At 28.1% G+C, this 25,231-nt stretch overlaps 1 protein-coding gene across 1 annotated transcript in view; it reads right to left on the bottom strand.

Moving 5' to 3' along the window:
- Positions 1–393: 393 nt before the first annotated feature.
- Positions 394–25,231, bottom strand: part of LOC123301652 (calmodulin) — a 29,628-nt gene continuing 4,790 nt past the window's right edge. Inside the window, exons 3-4 of the mRNA XM_044884488.1 lie at positions 8,910–9,152; positions 394–1,598 (exon numbers count right to left, since the gene is read on the bottom strand). Of these exons, the coding sequence (XP_044740423.1) occupies positions 1,570–1,598; positions 8,910–9,152 (272 nt within the window). The 3' untranslated portion in view covers positions 394–1,569. The remainder of the gene's footprint in view (positions 1,599–8,909; positions 9,153–25,231) is intronic.

Below are 25,231 nucleotides of genomic sequence, written 5' to 3' on the forward strand. Positions count from 1 at the left end.
TTGATGAAGAAGACTGAATATAATATTTTTAAAATTTTATTAGAAAACAATCCCCAAACTTAAATAATAAAATTATAAAAATAAAATAATTGTATTGAACAGAACATTGGATTATTATTTAATTTTTTTTTTAAATATTATTCAATACTTGCTGAAAAATTTATAAATTTGTTACCGATTTTGTATAAATAAAAAATGGATTGTTTGATTTAAAAAAAAAAATACGGGGAGGAAAATAATGAACGAAACAAAAAATGTAATTGTTAAAATTATGGGTGGTAAAATTAAAGTGTCATGAAACTTCGTAACATAAACCCCATGAATAAATTAAGAGGTAATGATAACGATAAGGGGTTAAATAAAAAAAAAAGTGGAAGAAGGCAACAACACGTATGACCTAAAAATGAAACATTTATTTATAGATGTCTTTTAATAAACAAGAGCAGCTAGGTGTGGCCGACTGCTCGCCCGATTCATTACGGCTGCGTGGCCTTAAGAGAGTAGTGCAATATACACACACCCAGAGACATAATAATAACGAAACGTAATACTATGTATTATATTTTTTTTTATAATAGAGATATTTTTTTAATTTGGCTGTGAAGGCGCAGCACCTTTGCACACACAATCTTTAAAATATAAAGATATCCTCTCAAAATACCGTCCTTCACGCTTAGACTGTAACTTAAAAAAAATCAAGCTATATTTTGTGATGGCTACGTTTTTTTTATACATCAATGTTTAAAATTTAAAACTAGATTTCAGACTTCGACAAATGATAGATAAATCACACTCCATGTTTATAAAATGAAAATTACAAATTCTTGGATGATGGTGAATTTTATTAAGCTATTATAATATCATTTGTATGAAGAATGAAAATTAATTTGCACGCATGCGTGTATCAATATATTAATTCATACAGATGTAGCTTTGAATATAAATTTTAGATTTTATAAAATTACAGTCTGAGAGAATTAGACAGAAGAGAACAATAAGAAATATTTTCGTACAAACATAAATTACTAATAAAAACAATAAAGTATAAATATTTTTTTTTTAATTATTACGAAATTAGGGAATAATTAATTAATTCAAATATATTAATATTATATTAGCCGAGCCGGTTATCTGGCCCAAACAAAACACATTTATTTAGACGATAGGAGGTTGAGTTGCTTTTTTTTATATATTATTTATTATCGCTACGAACGCCACTCGTAAATTAATATGGAGGGGAGTGTGGTAGCAGTCGTAGCGATCATGAATGTGGGGCGCTGCAATCATCACAACGCTCTCATTTTTTTCTCTCTACTACACTAACTTTCTTCAAGAATAATACAACAGTATTTTACAAAAATTTACACAATTATATTATTTTTAAAATTAATTAATTTTCTTTAATATTAGAACTCGTCAGTTTAAATTAATTTAAAATTAATCATTAGTTTAATAATTAATTCACTTGTGGCTCGGCTCGGGCCTTGAGTCCAAATATTGGGTTAGATGATCGACCCAAGATGCGAATGGAAAGCGAAAATGCAGTTTGGTGTTGGGGACATTCACCGCTCACTTCGAAGTCATCATTGTAACGAACTCTGTAAAAATATAAGAAAAATTATAATTAATTACTGAAATTAGCTTTTGTTGAATAAATTTTATATTTTCATGCGCTTTTTAGCTATAAATAAAGTAAAAAATAACGAGGGAGCATTTTCCAAGGATTTTTTTTTACAAACTTTGGAGTGTTCTTGTGGATTCAAATTTCTAAATTGTGATTGATACTTGCAATTTTTTTCTTTTCTTCAAGGCATGCATTTCGGTAACAATCAAACGGATTTTATTCGTTCAATATATTTTCGAGTTTAATTTCGTAAATTTAAGTGTTCAAATTATATAAAATTTAAATTTCAAAAAAATTGTGTAAAATAATATAATTTTTTAGTTGAACGAACGAGAGATTCAATTCAATAAAAAAAAAACAAAAATTTGGCAAAAGTATGTAGATTTTTTATGTGTAATGCAGTCAATATAAATGAAGGAACATGCAAAGATTTATGTTTCCTTAAAATTCACTTCGTTAAAGGGAATGAAAATCTAGTTTTTTCTCAATAAACCCTGAAAACGAACTAAGAAAGAACATGAATATTTAAAAATTGTTATACGGAAATTATTCTGTCAATAAAAATTGTATTTTTCATGTTCCGAAATTTTTTGAAAATAATTTCAAATTAAATCTTGCTTTTCAAGTGACAAGAAGTCTTAAACTAAAATGTGATTGCCAGAATGCAAATCTAGTTACATATTTGAATCACTTATATACCTGAGGTATCGAAACTAGATATAAAAACATATCCTTATGAAGCTTTTGTCCAAAAAAGTTTAATTATTCTTAAACCAATTATGAAATCAAACGTTTTATTATTAGACAAAAATACTTAAAAATTGGTTTCAAAAATAGATTCTTAAATTTCAAAACTACATTTTAAGGAAAGAAAAAGTATGGACTAAAATTGCATAGGGCATTATTTTTCATTACCCAAATTTCAATTTAAAATAGCTTTAAAATGTTCCTCATTTCATAATTTCATTTTGCTGTCAGAACAATCGATTTTCATTCTCTGTAATGGGGTGAATTTTGAAGAAATAAGTTTTTCTATACATGTGCCTACATCCAAGTTGAATTACACATTTTTCTAACATGAGTCTCTAACTAAGTTTGTAGCTTAGGCTCCACACAATCTAAAAATCAATAAAAGTGCGTTAGCAAAACCTATGCATGGAATATATTTCATTCATTATTTAAACGCATGCCATGATTTAAAAAAAAAAAAAATTAGATAATAAATTATAAAATGATTCTTTTGAACATCCATGCTTTTGTGGCATGAGTTTTAATTATAAACTTGTCAAAGAGAGTTATCAGTACACTCAATAAATCAAATTCCCTCACATATAACATTAATCAGAAGCAACATTTAGGCGCTATAAATGGCACTCTCTTTGAGGAAATGTTAATGATTTGATTTAAAACATTTAAATGTGTTTGAAATGAGAAAACAAAAAAAAGAGATGTGCGCATGACAAAAAAGGAGCGCTAGAATAGTGAGCGAGAGAGCTAGCGAGAGATACAGCCACTGACCGGCTTTGGCGAGAGCTAAGCTTGCTCCTGAGTACATGGACTGAAAATTATCTGAGCAAGAGCACGAAAATCTGCAAGAGAACATACTGTCATGACCGCAAACTCAATTTTATCATACCACAAACATCCTCAAAAAATATATCTTAATTTAGACAATATTACAAAAATTAAAAAAAGTTAATTAATCACAAAAGCTTGTGTCTAAAATTTTCGTATGGAATTTAAGGAAACAATAATTTGGCAATTTGCCTAAACAGTTCGGTCAAAGACTCTGAAAAAATATGAATTCCTGATGAGAAATTTACTTTCAAATTAACATTCCTTAAATTCAACATACATTAAAACATAGCACAGAGAAATATGCAAATGAACCAAGGGTTGTGTTGTGTACAACTAAATAAAATATAATAAATAAAATTAAAAGCACAAGGATGTTTTATAAGGAAATAAGTAGTAAATGGGACTACTAGAAGTGTTATATAGAGAAGCCATAAACGTATTAAAATGGTTCATCTGCTTAAACAATTTTCAACAATCAAGAATATGATATTTATATACAGGCGATTCTAAATAGTTTTTAAAAACATCAGAGACTGAATTTATAAATAATTTAAAAAATCTGATTTTTTATCGTTAACAGGATAGCGATCAAAATTGTAAATTCAAAGAAATTTTTTAGATAATGTTAATATTTCATGAATTCAGTGCTTCTAACAATAATGAGTCTTGGAAATATCGAACAGTATAACCCATTTTGATAATTTTTTGAAAAGTGACAATTATTTCAGAACAAATACAAACACTATATGTATAATAATCGTCCGTCTCCAACCTTTGACTTTGACTCGACTTTTGACGTTAAGATATTAAAATCATCGTACTATTCTTTAATTTCACATACAGAAAGAAGTTAATTTTTGAAAATCTGAAGAAATATGTAAAACGTCAATTTTAATAAAATTTTCATGTTTTTTTAAGGTATTAAGTCCAGTTTTACAGTTTGTAATGAGACAAATTAAGTATCTGTAATCTACCAATTGTGTGAATTTGCAGGTTTTCCAAGTCAATCGCCATCCTGTTTTTAAGATCTACACTCAAAGTATATAAATAGAATCGGAAAATATCCGAAATGATTGACAACTATCATATATTACTTCGTCGAATCAGCTCATTCGTTTTTCACATACATTTATAATCACCTCAGTACAATATAGTTAAAAATATATCCATAGCGCACACACGCAACTTCAGTATTTGGTCGTGAACACATTACATTAATAATATTATACCGTATTTCTAAGTGTGTATACTTGGCGCTAGTATTTAAAACACATTACAGTGATAAAATAAAATTCTATAAGTTCAACTGTAACGTGTATAATATAATCTTATAAAAATAAAATTGCAAATATCATTTGTATGTTGTTTTTTTTCTATAAATTTTCATCATATTCTTTTTTTAAACCTCATCTGTATTTATTATTCTTTATAAGACATTAAAATTAATATATTTATATTAAATATAATAAATATATTAAAAATAAACAAACTATTTTTTATTGATATAGTTATATATTCTTATAGTTAATGAAAAATACTGCGTTGAAATAAGTAACAGCACAATATTCATAATATCGTAAGGCATGCATTACATATTCTATTGATTTGTCATAAAATATTTAATATTTTTTATTATATTTGAATATAATTTAATTACAGGTTTATTTATTACATTTATAATCCAGATCCTTACTTGATTCAGACATTTAAGAAGTTCCTTGTTATATATCAAAAATAGACCGATTTATTTTTACATATTTTACATTTACTAGGAATCAGCCATTTTTAATAACGCCAGAATTTCACTAGACCGATTTTAGCTTTGGGAACTCTAATTTTTTATTCGTATATCGAAATAACAACTCATTTATTTGGTTTTGATAGAAATTGAAAAGTGATGAAGACATTAATAAAGTAGAGCGCATGTTTCTTATAGACTGGTTTCACTCACTTTCCGAAAGCTAAACTCATGTCTCGAAAACTAAGAAATTTCTGAGCTTGTGGTCATTGATGCTTCAAGAACTAACATTTCCCAAAATTTAAACAAAATTTAGGTGGTATCATTTTCTCAAAGGGAATGTAGAGTATTTTGCAAAAATCCTTTCGAGTATTATTCATTAATTTAATTTCAGCTAGACTTTCAAGGTCATATGAGACAGAAAAAGTTGGTTTTTCGATTTATAAAAAGCTGCTTAGTTTAGGAATATTCTTCAAAAAATTTCTTGGAAGATCAATTTTATAACAAAGCTAAATTATATAAAAATTGTATTTAAATAGCACTAAACTGATAAAATTAACATAAAGTACTGTTTATAGGTGTCAATTTCCTATGTTATCGTGTCTCCCAAACAGATTAACCGACATAATTTCAAAACTAGCATTATCATGATTGGTATCTAGATTTGATAAAAACTATTCAATCGTTTGATTAGATTAACTTTTTCTTAGTTTATATTGACTTGGGCCTCAATTAAAAATATGTATTGTTTGTCATTACAACATACACCAAATCGTATACTTAATATTTTAGGCAATTTTTGTACATAAATCAGATATAGAAACCATCTCCGTGTGTCATCCCCTTTCATTCGAAATTTGAAAAAATTACAAATATATTTGTGTATGGCGAGGCTTATATGTTAACATAGTAGATCAGCCCAAAATTCTTTCCTGGATAACTAAAAAGTATGACAGATAGAATTGACCAAAATTCCCAAATGTTTACCAAGTTTAAGACGACAAAAAATTGTATGTTTACAATTAATTTCATATCTGTTATATAGCCTGGTTTCTCCACTCAGCATACGCGTTCAAATAATTTGAAACATAAATTTTTTCAAATTCTAGACTTTTAAATATGTAAAAAATGGAAATTCCTTTGTCTTTAAATTACTATTAAGTAATGCAATTATATAAAATAAGCATAATTTCACCTAATAATTGAGTTATACTATAAACCTTTGAATATTTAGCGTAAAAAATTTTTATTTTATACTAAATATTTTATGATTTATTTATTATAATAGGCACTAAATTCTTTGAAGTATATATAAATATAAAAAAATATATTATATATACTACACACATTAGTCGATAATAAAATTTTGAAACGTTAAATAAAATATAATTACTTTTAATAACATTTTATTCCAAACAAATGAACACAAATTGCAATTAATTACAATATTTAAAAATATTGTTGTTTTTTGAAATAACAATATTTTTATGATTTTTAAATTAATTATTTTTTCACAAATTCATTGACAATAATAATTAACCTTTTACTGTTTCAATTGCTTTAATTAATTTCAATTTATTTTTAAAAGAAGTAATTTTTTTTTCTGTTACAATTGAATTAAAAAAATTAATAATCATCAATTATCACCATAAATACGTAATAGGCATTATTAGTTATACTAATTGTCCTGCTAATTACATGTAATATGTAATTTAATATTGTACAAACATACATATGAGATATTTTATGTAGGAATATTGAAACATTGTGATTGAATTATTCGAGGTTGTAATGAACATTTGTCTAAAGTTAACGGAACACCTGTTTTTTTTCCGTAAGTTTACACTCTACCCTCTGCGTCTAGAGTTATTTGTTTTTAAGCCTTGAAAATTTCGAATATTCCAGTTTACGTCAAGCTTGTAATTCATATTTTCTGGATTTTTATAAGCTAAAAATACCCCGGAATTATCAATTAATTATCCATTAAATTTTGGTATGTTAAAATTAAATTTAATTGTGGAAGTTAAAAAATTTCCTCAAGTAATATTAACGGTACGATAAGTTAATCGAATATTTGCAGTGACGAAAAAGAAGCAACTTTTTTTATTTTAACCGATTTTGAAGCGAACTTGGCTCATATTTCCTATCGCCTAAGCCGCTTGTCTCTAGTAGATTGCGAACTTAATAAAATAACGTTATGTCGAAACGAAAGTGGCTAAAACCGATATATTACTATTATACTCTTGTTACTATTGAGCCTTCGGATATTGATAGTTTATTCGCCCAACAAATGGCAATAATAATACAGACATTATCACCTCCTTTGTAAATTTCAATTAACACAAACATGACGAAAATCTAAACACGGTTTGGAATAGTTACGTTAATTGTTTGTAAAAATATAATAGCGGAATTTTTCGGTAATATAACATACAATTATTACATTTAAATGTGCGTGAAATTAACAATTACGTATGTGACAAATATTTAACGACAAATTTATTAATATCTTGGCTAACATTCATAAAAAAAGCATTTCCCAAATTCTTCCTAATACGTACTGCTGAAATCAGATTTATAACTTAATACACCAAAGATGAAAAAATAAAAAAATTTATTCAATTTATTTATGTATTTCATCCCTTTTATTGTATTATAAGCTAAAAATTGTGACTTCCAAGGTTACAATGTTTTTTTTTTATATTGATATATTAATGTTGTTATTAAATGAATGCCAGTAAAACCATACAAAAACATTATTCCCAATGATAAAATATGCTGATTTTTCATATGCTTGCGTTTATGTAATTGATTCAAAATTTATTTAATTTTAACCGTAATAGAGATAGACAATTATGATTTAAGGGGCATGATAGATTATTTTCCAATTTAACGCTACCGCTTTCAAGGACGATTTAATTTTTATTGTATGTTTGTAATTAACATATCAGAAATAAGCCATATTAAAAATTAATAGATCGGAGTACTTTTTGGCAACTCATTTTAAAATCTAATAATTTGTTCCTCTAGAAAAAATCCATAGTCGAAAACTTCTCTTAGAAGGCTCGATAAATTATTTCTCCCGGAATAAACATTCACAAAGGGAATAATGAAAGCTCTGTTACCTTACGAAACGCGACCCTCTAACGAAAAGTCAATCATTCCGGAAAATACTGTCGAAATCGGAATACTCTCTACTCAAAAGAATTTGTATGCTTTCAAATAGTTTCGTTTTTTAACATGTTAGATCGTAACTTCCCAAATGTCATTTGAGTCAAGTTTGGGCTCCAATTTTTTATAAATACGTTAAATTAAAAGTGCTACGCAAAAAAATGTTCTCATAATTGTTTTGTTTTTATAGTAAGCCGTATTGTTTCAAGTATAAAATAAGAAATTACTTGCAATTTGAAATTGACACGGAAATAACCTATTAGTCTCGTTATTCTATTATTTACAGATTTGAAACAGTATGTGTCATATTTGTAGTATAAATCAAATAATTACGGTTTACACTGGATGACATCAGATAATTTCCAGAATATATTTTGTATATTAGGTCATAATTATTACATAAATTTTTATGCATTTTTTATTTAATCAAATTTATTCGAATTTTTTAGATAAAAGAGCAAAAAACTAGTTTTTTAAATTCAATAAAACTAAATTTTGTATACATGTTTTTTGCATATCGAATTTTTCAAATAATTTTAAATACTTGACAATAGATGATATATATTGGCGGCCTCATTATTTATGTTTTTTGAGGAAAATTTTTTAATTGTATTTGCTACAAATATTTTGGTGTTCATAAAAATTTACAACAACATAATTATTACTTTATTTAACGTTTTCAAAATTGCTTGCTTGTTGAGTTATAGAAAATTATTTTGTATAGAAGCAATCAAATCGAAGAATAGACTACAAAAATGATACTTTGTATATTGTTCTTCGTCGTAATATTTATTATACCTTCATAATTAACTTGACCATCTCCATCAATATCCGCTTCACGAATCATTTCATCAACTTCCTCATCAGTTAACTTTTCACCTAAATTAGTCATAACGTGACGAAGTTCGGCTGCGGATATAAAACCATTACCATCTTTGTCGAATACACGGAAAGCTTCACGAATTTCTTCTTCACTATCGGTATCTTTCATCTTACGTGCCATCATGGTAAGGAACTCAGGAAAATCAATGGTACCATTGCCTGTAAAATATTTTTTTAACGATTATTTACCAGATTTAAAAAAAAAAAAACAAAATATTTTGTGAATTCAAGAAAATATTATGAAGTTTTATTTTTATTTGTTGCATTTGGGTTTTCTACATTTAAAAAAACGTTTTCAGAAATCAAATCTAAAGATGTGGGGTGAAGGAAAGACCAACGTCTGTCATTGTCCACGTGGGAGAGCTGTCTAAAACTCCGTAGTATCATCGAAAATGGAAAATGTAGAACTTTTCTTTTTCTGTCCTAGGCTTTCACTGTCCGTGCTCACAATTAAATTTTAAGACAATTTGCGCCTATATCTAATAACAGATACTACAATCGCAATATGCTATGAAATATTACGGTGTGACTAATACTATTTAGTGAAACCTATTAAAAGTAAGTAAAACCGAATCAAATTTAATATCTTTCTTTGGCTAAAAAATATCTATACTTAGTGTCGACTTTCCATGCAGTATCCATGATTCAATAGAACCCCGTTCAAATCATTGAAAGTAATATTTAAGCAATGCAATTGCCTTCGAAAAAAGGAAACTGATAAATAAAAAGCGTTTGCCTGACTGATTCATGTATTTATTTGTAAGTTGTAGCTTCCAAACGAAGATTTAGCAATTTCAATTCATGTGTTTTTTTTAATGCGAGCAGTGGGCATGAACAGTAGCAAATTTAGGTTAAAGCTATGGGTAGTCTATAGCCTAGAACAGTAACTTTCACATGGGGAGAAATTATTTATTCTTTTAAATCGATTCATTTAATCTGCACACAAATTCAATAAAAATGTTTAAGGCCTAATCAGCTTAGTGTGCTAAAAATTTAAACCCACTACTGAAGTTTAAACAAAGCTGTTTGAAAATCATCTAATTTTTCTAAGCTGCTCAGTAAATATGTAGGAAAGTTCTGAGACGAGTCCAAAATTGAAATGATGGTAATTTAAAAAATTACAAACTAAATTATCTGAGAACACTTTACTGTTTTATGCTTGATGTCTATAATTTTAGCGAATTTCACTTAATTCTTTTCATTTTAGTTGCTCTGTGTAAAGTCGATTAAATTTTTTTTTTTTTTTTGTAAAAAAGTATCTTTTATTTTTTATAATTAATTGTATAAAAATTTATCAAGTATCGCATAACAATATTTCAAGGTTATATTATTTATTTCAGTATAATATAATCTTTTATTATTGTATAACCAACCATCTATATCTATTTATATTACAAATTATTATTATAGGATAATAATAATGGATTTTATGTTTTTGAATAATAATGTTGGTTTGTTACGTTTGTTACTTTACTGACTGAACGGACTGACTGTCAAAAATCAATAATGCTGTGTTTTTATTTTATTGTTTAACGATTATTTACGGTCACAGTCGAAATTAATTTATAATACATCAATAAATATTCAGAGTATGAGTTTTTGGATTGAGTAATTTCGATTCCGAAATTTTAGATTCATTTAATTGAAAATGATCGAAATTCAACTGGTAAGTAATTAAACCGCGAGAAACCTCCGCCTGTAAAATCGAGATAATAAAACCTTGGAACTAACAATAACAATAGACGTTAGTTTACAAAATTAAAAAATATGTTTAACAGCTGAAAATTCAAAGTAATAAAAACACGATATCAAGAGTAAGGGAGAATTATACACACTTTGTTACAATTCGAGAGCTCAGGCGGTTTTTTATTCATTTGGAGTAAAAAAATTTGCCTAATTCAAATATAAACAAACTTCAGGATCACAGTTCGTGTGTAGTTTAAAATTAAAGTTTCCGAAGACACGGCAAAGGAGAAAAATATTTTTCTTCTATAATATTCCTTTAATTCTTAACCAAGGGTCATATAGTTTTTACATTATACTGCCCAGGGCCTTTATGAGTTTCAATCAAGGCTAACTTAATGGTTTACTTTTTCTCATCGATAAATGTCGAATCATTTCATAATTTGGTGTCACTACTGAAATGTTGTTAGAAAGTGTCAGAAAAAATAGCCAGCATCTAAAAAAAGACAGTTGAAGCAGTTTCTCAAAATATAGTGATAAGGCTAAAAACACATCGGGGATGATTAGCAACTTTTATTAGATAAAAAACTTGTTTCAAAAATAGCAAATTAATTCTTTAGATACGATTATTTGAAACAAATCACTAGACGCCAATTCGTTTTCCTTACAGTAAAAAAAGGTAATCGCATAGTTTGGGTTGTTATAAATTATTTATTTCATTAAAAATGGTATTGAAACATGAGATTGTTTAAACGTAAATTAAAATTTCAATTACATATTTACAACAGTGTCGTGATAAGTTTTATTAATTATTTCACTATTTGATTTGCTGTTACACAATGTTTGTGGCTTTTGGAATATGTTACTAAGCAAGTTAAAATTTAAGAAAGTGTAAACTTTTAAAATTTGCATCTTCAAATATTAATGATTGATATAAATTTGTAAAATAGATTTTGAACTTCACCCATCAAATACGATTTCTAGAACCCTAAAATTGGGTGGAATTTAGCACTTAGCATTGTTTTAGCAGAGCTCCCATTAGCTTAAAACAAAATTTTCGTTAAAATTGGGGGGAGGGGTGGAATTAATCGATTTTTAATAGAGTGCATTGTTTGAAACAAATTTTTTATTCTCTTCTCCGGGGTTTGTGCAAGAAAAAAAGCGCAACCTCAAAATTTTTAACGGAAGATTTTCAAGAAGATGGTGGAAAACACTTCATAAGTATGGCGAAAAACAACTTTTCTTCCAAGATTAATGTGCTATGTAAAACGTATCAAGCAAATTAAGCAACTATAAATTTTTTTGCGCGCATGAGGTTTAAAACAGGTTTTACATATTATTAAATTTTATTTGCATGTTTCAAAAATTTTGTATTTTTAACTAATAATAAAAAAAAAGTAACTTTTTTAATAATGAATTCATAATTAATGTACATACATACACAATATTTTGATGATAAACAATTATTATCAACATGAAGTTTGACGTCATTTGACAAGAGCTTAACGATATTAATATGAAAAATAAATATACAGTGTGGTCCAAAAATAGGGAAGGTGCATTTATGTATTTTTTTAGAATATTGATCAAATAAAATATGCAAGACTGGCTACTGTTCGCAGGTTTGTTGCTTGGTATATATTCTAGTTGAATTTCACGGAATAAAAAGGAATCATGATCACCTTCAGAAAGAAAGAAATCTTCCTTCAATCCAATTTTCATTAGAATCGGCTCTTACATATGTTGTGTAAAAATTAGTATCAAGAAAATAATCACCTTAGCTAAGAGCTGAAAATGCTTCAAAACGAAGTTTTAAGAGGATTTGATGATGTCTTTTTAATACAGGGCAATTTAATGAACGAAAAATTCAAATTCAAAAATTTTTTTTACGAGCAAAATTTTATTGGACTCTTGATTTTATCATTTTGACTCTGTCTATAGCAACCGGTATAATAAATAAAAAATCGAGTAATATTTGTTTAGAAAAAAAATATTTACGTTACAGAAGTAATATTTATAGAAATTACATAGTAATTAAAACATACATTTAATAAAATTTTATATTCATCATCGTAAAATATCAATACTAAAAAGGGGGGTTTTTATTATTACTATTACTATTAATAATACCTGTGTATTGTGTATTTGTGTTGTGATATATATTTAAATGCTAGTAGCTGCTACCCACACAAATAACAATCATGTGAAAATTTTATTTTCATTTTGTGTGTAAAACTATAATCGTTATAAAGAGAAATAAATGTTTTAGTTTCTTGGAAAACATATAAAAAATTGTTTATTTTGGTCTATAATAAATTCAATGTTACATTTTCTCGAATACAATGTCCTTGAGATAGTATCGGAAAATATAACCTCCGAAAACTTTCTAGAAAATTCAGGAGTAAAAGAAAATGTAGTACTATATGAATTTAAAATATAGTCCACTTAACTATATTATTTGAGGAAGAAGTGGGCCATAAAAAGCATGAAAATATACCCCTCCTTATATCGTTTCATATCTCTACAAAATTAATCTGATCATTTCTACTGTTGAGTCATTTCTACTCAAAAATTTACGACCCAAAAGTAGACGTCTAATAACTCCCTTGAGTGCAAAAAAAGTATACAAACAGGAAGGGTTGAATAGCCATTTGTTACAATAGTCGTAAATTACAAAATTCCACATTCGACAGGTAATGGCTTTGAGTTATGCGAGATAATACGTACATCCGACATCGAAACTAGTCGGAATGAATTTAGGAAAATTCAAAATGAAATATTATCGTTGAAGTATCAACAACGAAATTTGTTGAGATGAAGTGAGATTTTGATTCAAAAAAAATTATCCCCAATCATTTTTCAACAGTCAAATTATTCAAGCGGTGCTCAATAAGTATCCCTTACAAAATTGGAATTGTCTAATGAACATTTGCAACAAGTTGAATTGTTTATGTTTTGTAAAACGATAACCATAATTTTATTTGTTAACACCTAAACCTACTGAAGCAAAGTTATTAAATTCCCCAGAAGTTTGATTCAAAAAATATCCTCGTTTTAGATTACAAAAAAGCTAGTAGTATCATCGAATAAATTTTGATTTTTGTCAAACGATTCAGCAGGAGATTAATGTTTATATATGGTAGCTTAATAATTCCACTGTTTTTAAAATATCGGTTAAGAGGGAATCGGGGAATGCCGATTAATCAAATAAACAAATTTTATAGAATACTCAAAGAAACAAGTTGGAAACATTAATTGCTCAAAAAGTTCATGAAAAAGTTTCTAACTTGCTCATGCTATAAAAATTTAAACTATGTACAAAATGAATCTCTCTTCTCTAGTACACACAAATATCCAGATTTTATCAAAATATTAAATCGTTGCTTTTAGCGGTTTCGCATTGTAAACACATCAACTTTATAAATAACTTTCACCGTTTAAAAAAGTTTTTTTTATGATTAAAATTAGATTTTTTGTTTATCAAAATAATTATTTACTTTATTTATTAGTGAACCCCCTTCTCCGCTTCGTCTGATTTTGTTTGCGTATTTCATAGGTCAATATTTCATAGATAAACATCCAATTTTCTTAATGTTTTATTGCGTACAACAGTTTTTTTGCTCAAATTTTTTCAATTCTAATTCTAATATTACGTTATTGACCTTTAATAGATTAATGAAACAAATATTGATGTTTTGATTTCAATAATTTCGTCATTTTTCACAGCAGGTTAGTAGCAGGCGTCTGTTCAGAAGGTGTACGTTCATTCGAAATTCATACAGGTTCGCAGATAGACCTAGAATCCTCATTTCTCCCCCAAATTCATTTCGAAAACGTCTTTTTAGAGTACAAGCAACCTGAAATTACAAAGATTGTCTTCGTAAATTAGTTTTGAATACAAATCTAATGTTGGAGTTCGACTTCTCATCGATCTTTCTCAAGTTTAATATCATAGTTCGAAATACATCCATACAGAATACGAGAAAAAATATTAAAATAACTAAGAAGACGGAGGAGGTCAAGCGTGCTTCATTTCAAAGTTTTAAAAAGAGTTTCTCGAGGATCTTTTAGTGCACCCTAAAATTGAAATTTTCAAAGTGACGGATCGGGCAATAGTAACCTCTTTCTTTTCCCAGCCGTTCTGAAATGACTGTCAAATATTACGCCCGTTACTAGACCTATAAATTATGAACACGGTATTCAATAAATCCTTGAACATTTTTCAATGAGTTTTCGTTCAAGAGCTTTTTTATAATCTTATATAAAACTTATTAAAATGATAGAAAATAGAAAATTGTACTCGAAAACATTTTAGAAAATATTTGCAACTCAACGTGAATATTTCAGTGTTATTAATTAAAACTGTGGTTACATTTAAAAAATGAAAAAACTTATTTAAAAAAAAAAATAATGACCTAATTTCCATCTACACTAGAAAAATTTACATTTTTTCTATCTAAAAAATAATAAATAAAAACAGAAATCTGGTTTGATTAATTCAATCTAGTGTTCTAGAATCTTCTAAGATATGTTCATGCATAAACTGACAACATAATTAAATTTAAAAAATCTCAAGAAATTCTATCTATCCAATGGTTAATTTTTTTTCTTCAAGAAAAATATTGTTAATAATGTGATTATAAATTTTTCTTTCCGTGTTCATCAAACAACAGAAGAAAAAAATAGAACGCAGAAAAAAAAAACTGCTGTGCACACGCCATAAAACCTCTATACACGTATAACAAATATGCTTCCACCAATATATTTAGGATGGAAATCAAGGAAAAACTAAGTAAACCGTATTTCCAAGCCGAATGATTATACATAGGTAACAAAGGACATATGCTAAGAATAATCTTATTTGCATATAGATTGGTGTACTGTCAATTTTCGAGAGAGCCCTACCTTGCCAATCTTCTTTTCTTTTGTTTTATGCCCAAGTGTCATGTTTTTTGCAGTTTTTGAGGCTTTGTGTATCCTCTACAGCTCCTCAAATTAAGCTAGAGAGTTCGAAAATTATTTTAAAAAATTGAGTAACAAAGAAATGCCTTTTGAAGGTACTTCCCACCCCTTCTATGATTTTAAATATGGCACATTTTGCGATTTTCAAGCCTTTGCCAACCTTTACCCTCCAAACGGAAGTGACAGGTTCAAAATTTGTAAGTTGAACTATTGTCAAGGAAGTACCTTTTAGTAATTTGGTAACATTCCAACCACCCCTCCCCTTCTCGCCATTTTATGCATCGCCATATTTCATTTTTACCAAAATCAAAATTCCATTTCAATGTAGTGGTCTTTAATAATAAAGACATGTAGTAATCAAGTGAAGTATGACTTATGGACCTCTACTGCTCGCGAGTATAAGGTATTTTCGTAAATATCTTTAATTTAATAATTTCGCAGAAACCTCATCCTTGATTTTTCGGGAAGGAAATATTACCTGAGTAATACGACGTACATAGAGGTACAAAAAAAAATTAAGAATATAATTATGTATTCGCATGTGCTAAAGCATACGGTTGATGATTTTACCTCCTGAAGCGTGGCTAGCTACTGCATGACGACATATTATAACAACATACACGGATATTGAGTTAGGTGGGCTTTGTGTTACAACTACTGCAATGTACATAAATGTATGTTCCAACGTTATATTATTAAAGAGCTAGGGTACGCCATCCGTGCCAGCCAGCTGAAGTAATCAATAGTCTGCTAGACCTACCCTCGCCTTGTTATTATATATACTTTTCTTAAATGAAAATTCTACCATGTATATATAGTACACACCACCGCCTTGGCCCAGTTATTTTCAGTTTTGTTGTATTGTGATTTTAAAAAGTTATACAACATTTTTTAACAACAAATGATATGCATTTTTATTCATATTTTATTTTTTGATATGTTATGTATATTGAAAAATGTCATTTATAAATTGAATATTTGACTTTTAACATTTGAATGCGGCATTTTATCTGCAACTATACGAAAGAAAACAAGTTTTACTTTACCATACACAGAATACAAAAATACAAATTTTGATATTGAAAATTTTAACAATATGCTGAAAATTTAGCTGTAAATTAAATGTCAAAAGTCTGAGTTTTTGCAAAAATTGGAAACTGGTAAATTAGAAATAAAACATTTTTCATCCAGCAACTTAAAAACCATACATTTTAGAATCAGAATTGGCTAAGATAGGCCTATTTGGCTAAGTACTTTCTTCCACGTCATTATATATGCTGACTTGTGCGAGGCCCTAAATCTTACCTTTCTCGCGGATAACTCAAAACCGTACATTCAATCGAAGAATGTGTGAAAAGACTCGAATGGTTTTCGATTCTGTAAAAATAACAGTTTCAGAAATGTAACTCATTTAATGCATTTTATTTGTTGACAAGTAACATGGAATCAATTAACGTTAAGGAAAAATGCAATATTATTTGATCAAATTCACATAAAAAATTTAAATTATTAAGTTCTCAATTATGAAAAATTATTCGGTTATTCCAATACTTTTCTAACACCTCGTATAATCGAAAAGTTAAGAACCTGACCTCTTTAGGTTAAATGTTCATGATTGTTCAAATACAGTATGATATCAAATTTTTGGTCATGGTCAAACATTGGTTAATATTATAAGGTCATGATTTTATCAATATACCTTTCTATAAGTAATTAGTTATTTTTAAATGATTAACTATCAGTTTTCATGTTACCTAAAACTTTTCTATTCCAATTTGTTAATGATAAAAATATAGAGTGCACAGAAATATAAGACTTGAAATATTTCTAAATGTGAAATTTCATTTCCATCTTATAAAAATGCTACTAATTAGGCACAATTTAATTTTCGAAAAACAGTATTACATATCACACTGCGTGTTCTGTTCAATTTCAAGAAAACTTTATAGTGATCTCTAAACAAACGTCTCGGTAAAAATCTAACTTGGAAGTTTGTTTAAAGTCAAAGTCTAACTTTAGTTGTGCGATTCTTAAATTCATGTAACTAGGTAATTTCTATCAGATACTAATTAAACTAGTTTTTAATTTATAATTACAATCTTTAATTATCACCATTAAAATAAGTACTTCCATATATATATATATAATTAATACTGCGCTCTTCCGCGCATTAATCTGCTTAACGATTTACTTCAAAACGGAAAGTATTAAAGTCCTCACTCAAGTTGGAGTATAGCAATGGATTTAATGTTAACCTAACCTTTTTCGATTTATAATAACGATAGCAAATATTCGAATAAAACATTGTAGAATCCAAAAACTGTGAAGGAATCGTTCCGTCAGATTTTAAAAATGCAACAAAAACTTTTTAAGTGCCTCCCTAAGATTTTATTTCATAATATTTAACGTTTACTCAAAGTGTAAATACTTCCAAGTTTTTACTATAATAATATACAGAGGTCGTATAAATGTTTCATGCCAAATTTTCACATCATTCAACTAATAAATTACTTTCATAAATATGTGAAATATTTTCGAATTTTTCCAATTACTCCGTTTGGTATAATATCCTGAATACAGATGACGATATTAAAATTGATAAATGGTTGTTATAAAAGACGTTTAGCTCGACTTTTATGGTTTAACACGCGACTATATTAGAATATGGTTGGTATTCGAATTTTTATGACGCCAGTGGGAAAAAATGTGTATTTGACTTTTTTTATTCACGATGCGGCAGAACCAGATATACCATCCCATTCACATTACAAGATAATTATTATTATTCCTATTTTATCTTTGCATATTATGGTAATTTAATTATTCTAGTTATTTACATTTTAATTTAAGTGTAATTACTTGCAAATGAGATAAGTTATTTTTATTTTTTTTAAGGTGTTTTATTCCAATTTCATTACGAATAATGCTATTTTAGAATCAAACAGGAAATTACTTAAATTTTATCTCGTTTGAATGCAAAATTATCTAAGATAATTTATGAGAACTCGAGATATTTGAAAAGAAAATTTTATATTCGTCTCAATACTGTAAGAAAGAAATCTTTCTCACTAGCTCCGATATGCAATCTCATTGCTAAATACCCAGGCATAGTAAGCAGCAAGTCAGAACTAGTAAAGGGAAGACAAGAGCGAATGATGTACTCTTAAGCATTTTTACTAGCTCCAATCAGTCTGCTAGTTAAACGTTAATGTGGCAAGTCAGAATAAGTGAAGGAGAATTTAGCTCAGTGCGTTCAATAAAACTATGGAATGGGATTATTTCGGAAGGTAAAATACATAAGAGATAATCACAGGAAACTAAGCATTTATTGCAAGAGAAGCAACGAAGAAAAAGAGACAATAGGACAATTACTGTCACTTTTTCCTGAATTAAAGAAGTGTTTTAGTAATTTTTTATCGAGTCATCGAATATCGATTTTCTTCATTTTTTTTAAAAATAATTCGAGTAATTAATAAATATAACAAATTGTTTAAAATATTTTAAAATTGTAAATTATTTGAAAATATTTAATTTATAATTGAAACCTGTTTAATCAATTAAGTAAAAATTTATGATTAGCAATCCTCGCACTACCTCTGTATGCAGGTATAGTTAAAAAACCTGACTTGTTGTGTATGATAGTATTTTATTTACAATTTCTTGAACATTTCAGAAACAGAAATGGCTCAATTGCGTTAATAATACTACTCTTTAAAATTATTTGGAGCTGTTCATTTCTGAGTTAACAAATCGTAAATGAGAGAAATTATAAAAAAATGGCCAATTTAAGACGGGACGAATCTTCTACGAAATAATCGCTATGACGTTACTTTAAGATGACTATCTTAGGGACGCCTTAATTTGTATTCTAACCCGTAATATCACTCATATGCTTTTCTCTTTTTTATTATTTAGTGACCTTCCTGAAGATAGTATTATTCAGGAACAGCAGCTTGTTCAGAGAAGTTTAATTTGGAAAGACTGGTAATTTTGGTTAGAGTCAAAGGAGATTGTATTGAGTCTTAACCACTCAGATACAGATACTACTTCGCTGAGTACACATAGTAGTCATCTGTCAATCGATTGGACAGTTTTGAATTTTAAGTCCAGCCCGAAATTATGGGGAATCACTGATCCTACACGATATGGAAGTACTTTATTGTGTTTATTTATTAACTATTGAACTTCTCAACATTGTGAAGTCACATACACACTATAAATGCTGAACATATGGTTGGTGCTTGTTCTATGGTTGGTGCAGGTAAGTTAGTCCATCCAATTTAATACAGTTTTATAACGGACTTTTAAAGAATATAATTAGTTTTAAAACAATTGAGTATAAAAATACATAATTTATATTCAAACATATTAAGTAACATGTTATCCCCTAATATGTGAAATTATTTCATCAATTTTGTTAAATATTTTTAATTATTGATTAAATACAAAAATATTATTTAGTTCAAATTTAGTGAGTACAAAAATTAAGTCATCTGGTCAAGCTGAATTTTGGTGCATTTATCTTGACGCCGCGTCGCCTTAATTGTTGTTTTGGCGGATGTGGAAGATAAATTGGCGGTTATAAATACAAACAAGTGAAAACCAACAACTAACTGAGTTACTTGTTGAAATACCATGTAAAGACCGTGTTGATTACGCAATCTTTATTGTGTGTGTGTGATGTAAGTAAAGAAAGCTAGCCACTCTTAGATAGCTACACGTACATACAGGTCACACACATTTAACTGATATTTCAATATAACATTTATTATATAATTTGCGCCTTCGCGAGTAAGCAGTGATGTTAACCAAAAAAGTTTCAAACAAAAGTTGTTCATTTTTTTGTAAGGAACCTTTCTTTTATTTAAACTTTTATTCTATCTCTTAGGGTTTACAAGATGGATTCTATGGACTCAAGACCCAATTGACTTATGTTGCTCATTTACGAACTCGACCTCACTTTAAAAATATAAAAATATAATTATATAAAATTTTCAGCTTCAAATATCATTTCGTTTTTAAGTTATCGTGTTGACAGATACACGAACAGACTTTCAGACAAACAACCGGCAATGAATTTTATGAATACCTATACCAAAGTTTCGTTCTTAGCATCAACATTGTCATGCGTTACTAACGCGGGGCTAAACTTAGTATACCTTGATATATTTCATATATACATGTATAAAAATGCAACTTTGAACAAACTTAATTTATTGCCAGATTTTTTTTCTAATTTAAATTTACTGTAAACAACTTGCAATGTTTATGAAGCGAAACAAATGTACAAAGCAATTAAACATAAATACAGATTACAAAAATTACAACAGTAGAAAACTATGTAGTACAGAAATCTTATCAGTAAATTATGATGATAAATTGAGCATGCGCGATATGCCACCTCAGAAGGTTGAATGAAAATGAATAATTAATAAAAATCAATAAAATAGGATGATAAAAACCTTTTTTTATTTCACAATTCATTTCAAAAACGTACGAAACATTTCTCCTGTCATACATATGAATATAGTCAAAATTGGTTTTAACGACATTGGCGTTGTAAGTGATATATTTTATGGCCCTACGTTACTAGTAAGTGACTCACTAAATATTATCTTATCGAAAGGTCGGATTGCGATGATTTTTAGTGAAAAAACCACAAAATTAACCTTCAATTACATAAAAATTACTTAACATACTTATGTTGACTTGTGACGTATTCTGAAGCCTACTAAACAGTTAGTTTAGTTCAGGGCTTCACGGTTTGTCGAACTTTTGATTTTTGCACCATTATGGTAAAAATGAATGGTTTAGGTTGACAAAATTTTATGTTAATGGATAAAACCATAAAATGGGATTATTTCGGAGAACATAGAAGGTAAAATACAGAAACGAGATAATCACAGGTAACTAAGCATTTATTGCAAAAGAAGCAGCGAAGAAAAAGAGACAATAGAACAATTACTATCATTTTGCAAATAAATGCAAGTATGTTTGAGGCAAGTTGAAATTTTCATAGGATGTTATTTAGTATTAAAAATAAATATTCTAAAAAAGACATTTCATTTTGGTGGGATTTTCTACCTGCCAGTTGTGATCAAGAAAATTACGAGAAAAGTAGTTTTTCAAGCATCTTACAGGGTTACAATCCCTCGCAAATGGTCAGGCTTGTTTATTTTCTTCATTTTTCAATATTTGAATTCAGTTTGGATAAGCCATTTCATCATTAAAACCGATTTTGACTATATTATAATTTCTTGAAAATTATTTATAGATAAATAATATTTAAAAATAGAGCTTCACACAGTTGAGGTGTAATGTTTTTGTTAATACACTAACAACAACGTGTTTAGTTATGTGCAATATGAGAGAGATTGTGTCGCATTACTTTTCACCAAATAATATTCTATATTTAGAACAATCATTTAGAAAATTCTATAAAGTATAGTGAGTGTAATAAGCTACTAACAGCCAAACTATCTATCTATCATTATATGCATAGATACGATAGACATTATAAACATATATCAAAAAATTTATTTTTAAAAGACACAGAGATTCAAACATCTTACAAACAGGTGGCAGGCACCATAATACTCGTACACTATATGGATAATTTTACACCCAAATAATAGCGCACAGTTGTTTTATCAATCATCTATATGTTCTATTATCTAGATGGCGCATGTGCACAGTTCATGTTCGTTTTATACCTACCATTCATTTTTTTTAAATAAATTTAAATTTTATAAATAACGACAAAATTGTGGCCTTGAAAAAATTGGAAAAAATTCATTGACAATTTTCTAATTAGTCAGTCGAGCTCAGCGTTCTGAGAAGTTTTCTTTTAGCAAGAAAATGTTCTATTTTTTATTATTATGGAAAAATTTATGGTCCAAGTTGTTTTGAAAATATCCAAGAATGTTGAGGCACTGAATTCCTAGATATTGAATAGCAAGTCAGTCAAGCTGATTGGAATACCAAATCATGCTTGCGTGAAAAAATAAGCTTAATCATTTCTCTAATACACGATGAGTAGTTTTTTGTAGCAAATTGCTTCATGATTTTTCAGATCAGCGACCAAGATGCCACCAACGTAAGTAGAAGACTTACACTTACAAGTATTTCGATAAGAATACCTGTGCCCAATGCATCTGTCCCACCTGTTTCATTTGTTTCTAACTGTATCTGACATCAAAGCGCATTTCAACTTTCAAGATTAGCAAGAATAAATCACTACTTACAAGATTAGCTAGAATTTTTAGAGTTTGAAGTTGATGTAAGTTTTCGAAGTGTACAGTTAGTTATAGTACGTACAAGAGACGGTATAAGGTCGATCTTCACCTATCTGATAACCAGATGAAACATATTATAGTTTTTCCAATTACAAGTGTTCAGGGCTCTTTTTAATTAAACTAATTTCAAAAAAGTTTTTCTTTTCCATGGACGGTTTTTTTCAGGTAAGTCTATCTACCATTTTTCCCGTAATTCAATTGTCTTTCTTCTGATATCAATTTTGGTTGGTTAACAAATCGTTGTAGACCTGTTTATATCATACGAACAGGTTAAGCCATAAAAGGTAACTACATCGATCTGTTAACCAATCGAAATTGGTATCAGAAGAAAGATAATTTAATTACGAAAATAATGGTGTAGGCTTGCCTGAAAAAAACCAGTCATAGTAAAAAATGATTTAATTAATTTAATTAAAAATCGTCATGAATATTTTTCTATAGAAAAAGTATGATAGGAATGGTTAAAAATATATGTCTCATCTGGTTATCTGATGAGTGAAGATCGACCATATACCGTCTCTTGGACTAGACTTTTATTCCTTTTATAATTTTTTAAATATATGACGACAGAATCGTCAATTTTGTAAAAGAAGCTTCATTATATGCAAAAGTTTTATCAACATGAATGTTGAATTCACGCTCTATTAAATAACGTATTGAAAGTATACAATTTTTCATAAAACTGAACCTTTCGCATGTAAAAAATAATTGAGGTATAAAACCATTTCAGGAATTTTATATTCAATAGTTGACCCCAAGATAGAGCAGGGCAAACACAGATATGTTATTGGCAAATAACAATGCCAATATTGGCCAAGTTTGAATTCTACGTCATTTATGTGGTGTAGTATTGACAATGAAAACGAAGATCATAAAAAGATACTCTATTATCATAAAAAGATGTATTTTTTAGACAGATTTGGAAACACTAAAAAAGCATTTTGAAAATGCTTTTAGTTAGAAAGATTTACATTCTAAATTTATTATTATTAACAGACATTTTTGGATTATTAATTTTAGACAATTAATTTAATTAAAAATAATACATATTTGTGAAAACAACGGAAATAAACGTGATTAAATAATCGCCCATAATTATTTCCAATAACGTAAAAAAAAATAACATTTTCCACAATTGACTAATTACAATAAGAAAAACTAAGTGTATTATTGTGTTGTCATAATTATTATGGAATAAAAATAATAATCTATTTTGACATCTTCACACAATAAATCATTGCATCCTTGAACAAGAACTTGTAAAAAAAGAGAAATATTTGTATTGAAGATATTATGTAAATTATTTTGTATTAAAATGTGAATCTTTGTAGTTTTTTTGTATTTTATAAAAATAAACTATTAAGACCGTGAGCCCATAACGTAGAGAATTTATTGTGATTCTATTTGTCTGTCTTTTACACGAATGGTGAAGGTAGCTTGGTTAATTGTGGCCGAGGAAGTCAATTTTCTCAACGGAGAAGGTTAGGGGTACATTATAAAAATTCATTTGATTACCCCCAAAAACACTATAAGGTTTGAGGAATGTCTGGTATTCAATAAATTTCTTCCCTGCTAATTCGGGAGTCTCCAGCGACCCCCTTGAGTTAAAGTAAGCCGATTTATAAAAATGAGTTTTATGCTATTATTATCTATACATCCCCTCCAGATTGAACTACAGCGTTGAAAAACGGTTTATAGGTGGATCTAGTGACTTTTGGAGGGATTTCAACTTGCCAGCCCTCTTCACGAGTTTCATTACGAAATATCATGAATTTCCGCGGTTTTGATGATTTGTGTGAATCTACAGCTTCTGCAAGTTGAGCTAAAATGTTGAAAATTTATCTGTACAGTCCATTTTAAGGAAGGTGGTTTTCATTTAACCCCCTTTCCGCCTACGTTGGAAATTCAAATTCCATTTTGATAAAAAGCATCTAATAACGTGAAAATGTGTGTATATTTAAAAGAAAAGGCATTGAAACATCATCGAAATATGAAAGTTGAAATACTTAATTCGAGAAGTCCGGTAACTCAAACCACGGTTGAAACTTCCATTTTTATCAATCCTCCAAATGGTTAAAAAAATAATCATACAAAAATTCGATTCATTATAGGCTCACGGTCTATATTTAAAATTAACATGATTATTTGTTTAATATAAACGATGACTAATATTACTTATTTAAAAAATTTACTAATCATATGTAAAACACATATGCGACTAACTGATGTTTCTAAGAAGTTTTTGTTCCACCATTTGATTTTAGGTATATTTCCTTTTAAATTTACTCATAAAAAAAT

This window comes from Chrysoperla carnea, chromosome 5 (genome assembly GCF_905475395.1).
Source record: "Chrysoperla carnea chromosome 5, inChrCarn1.1, whole genome shotgun sequence".
Classification (NCBI taxonomy): domain Eukaryota; kingdom Metazoa; phylum Arthropoda; class Insecta; order Neuroptera; family Chrysopidae; genus Chrysoperla; species Chrysoperla carnea.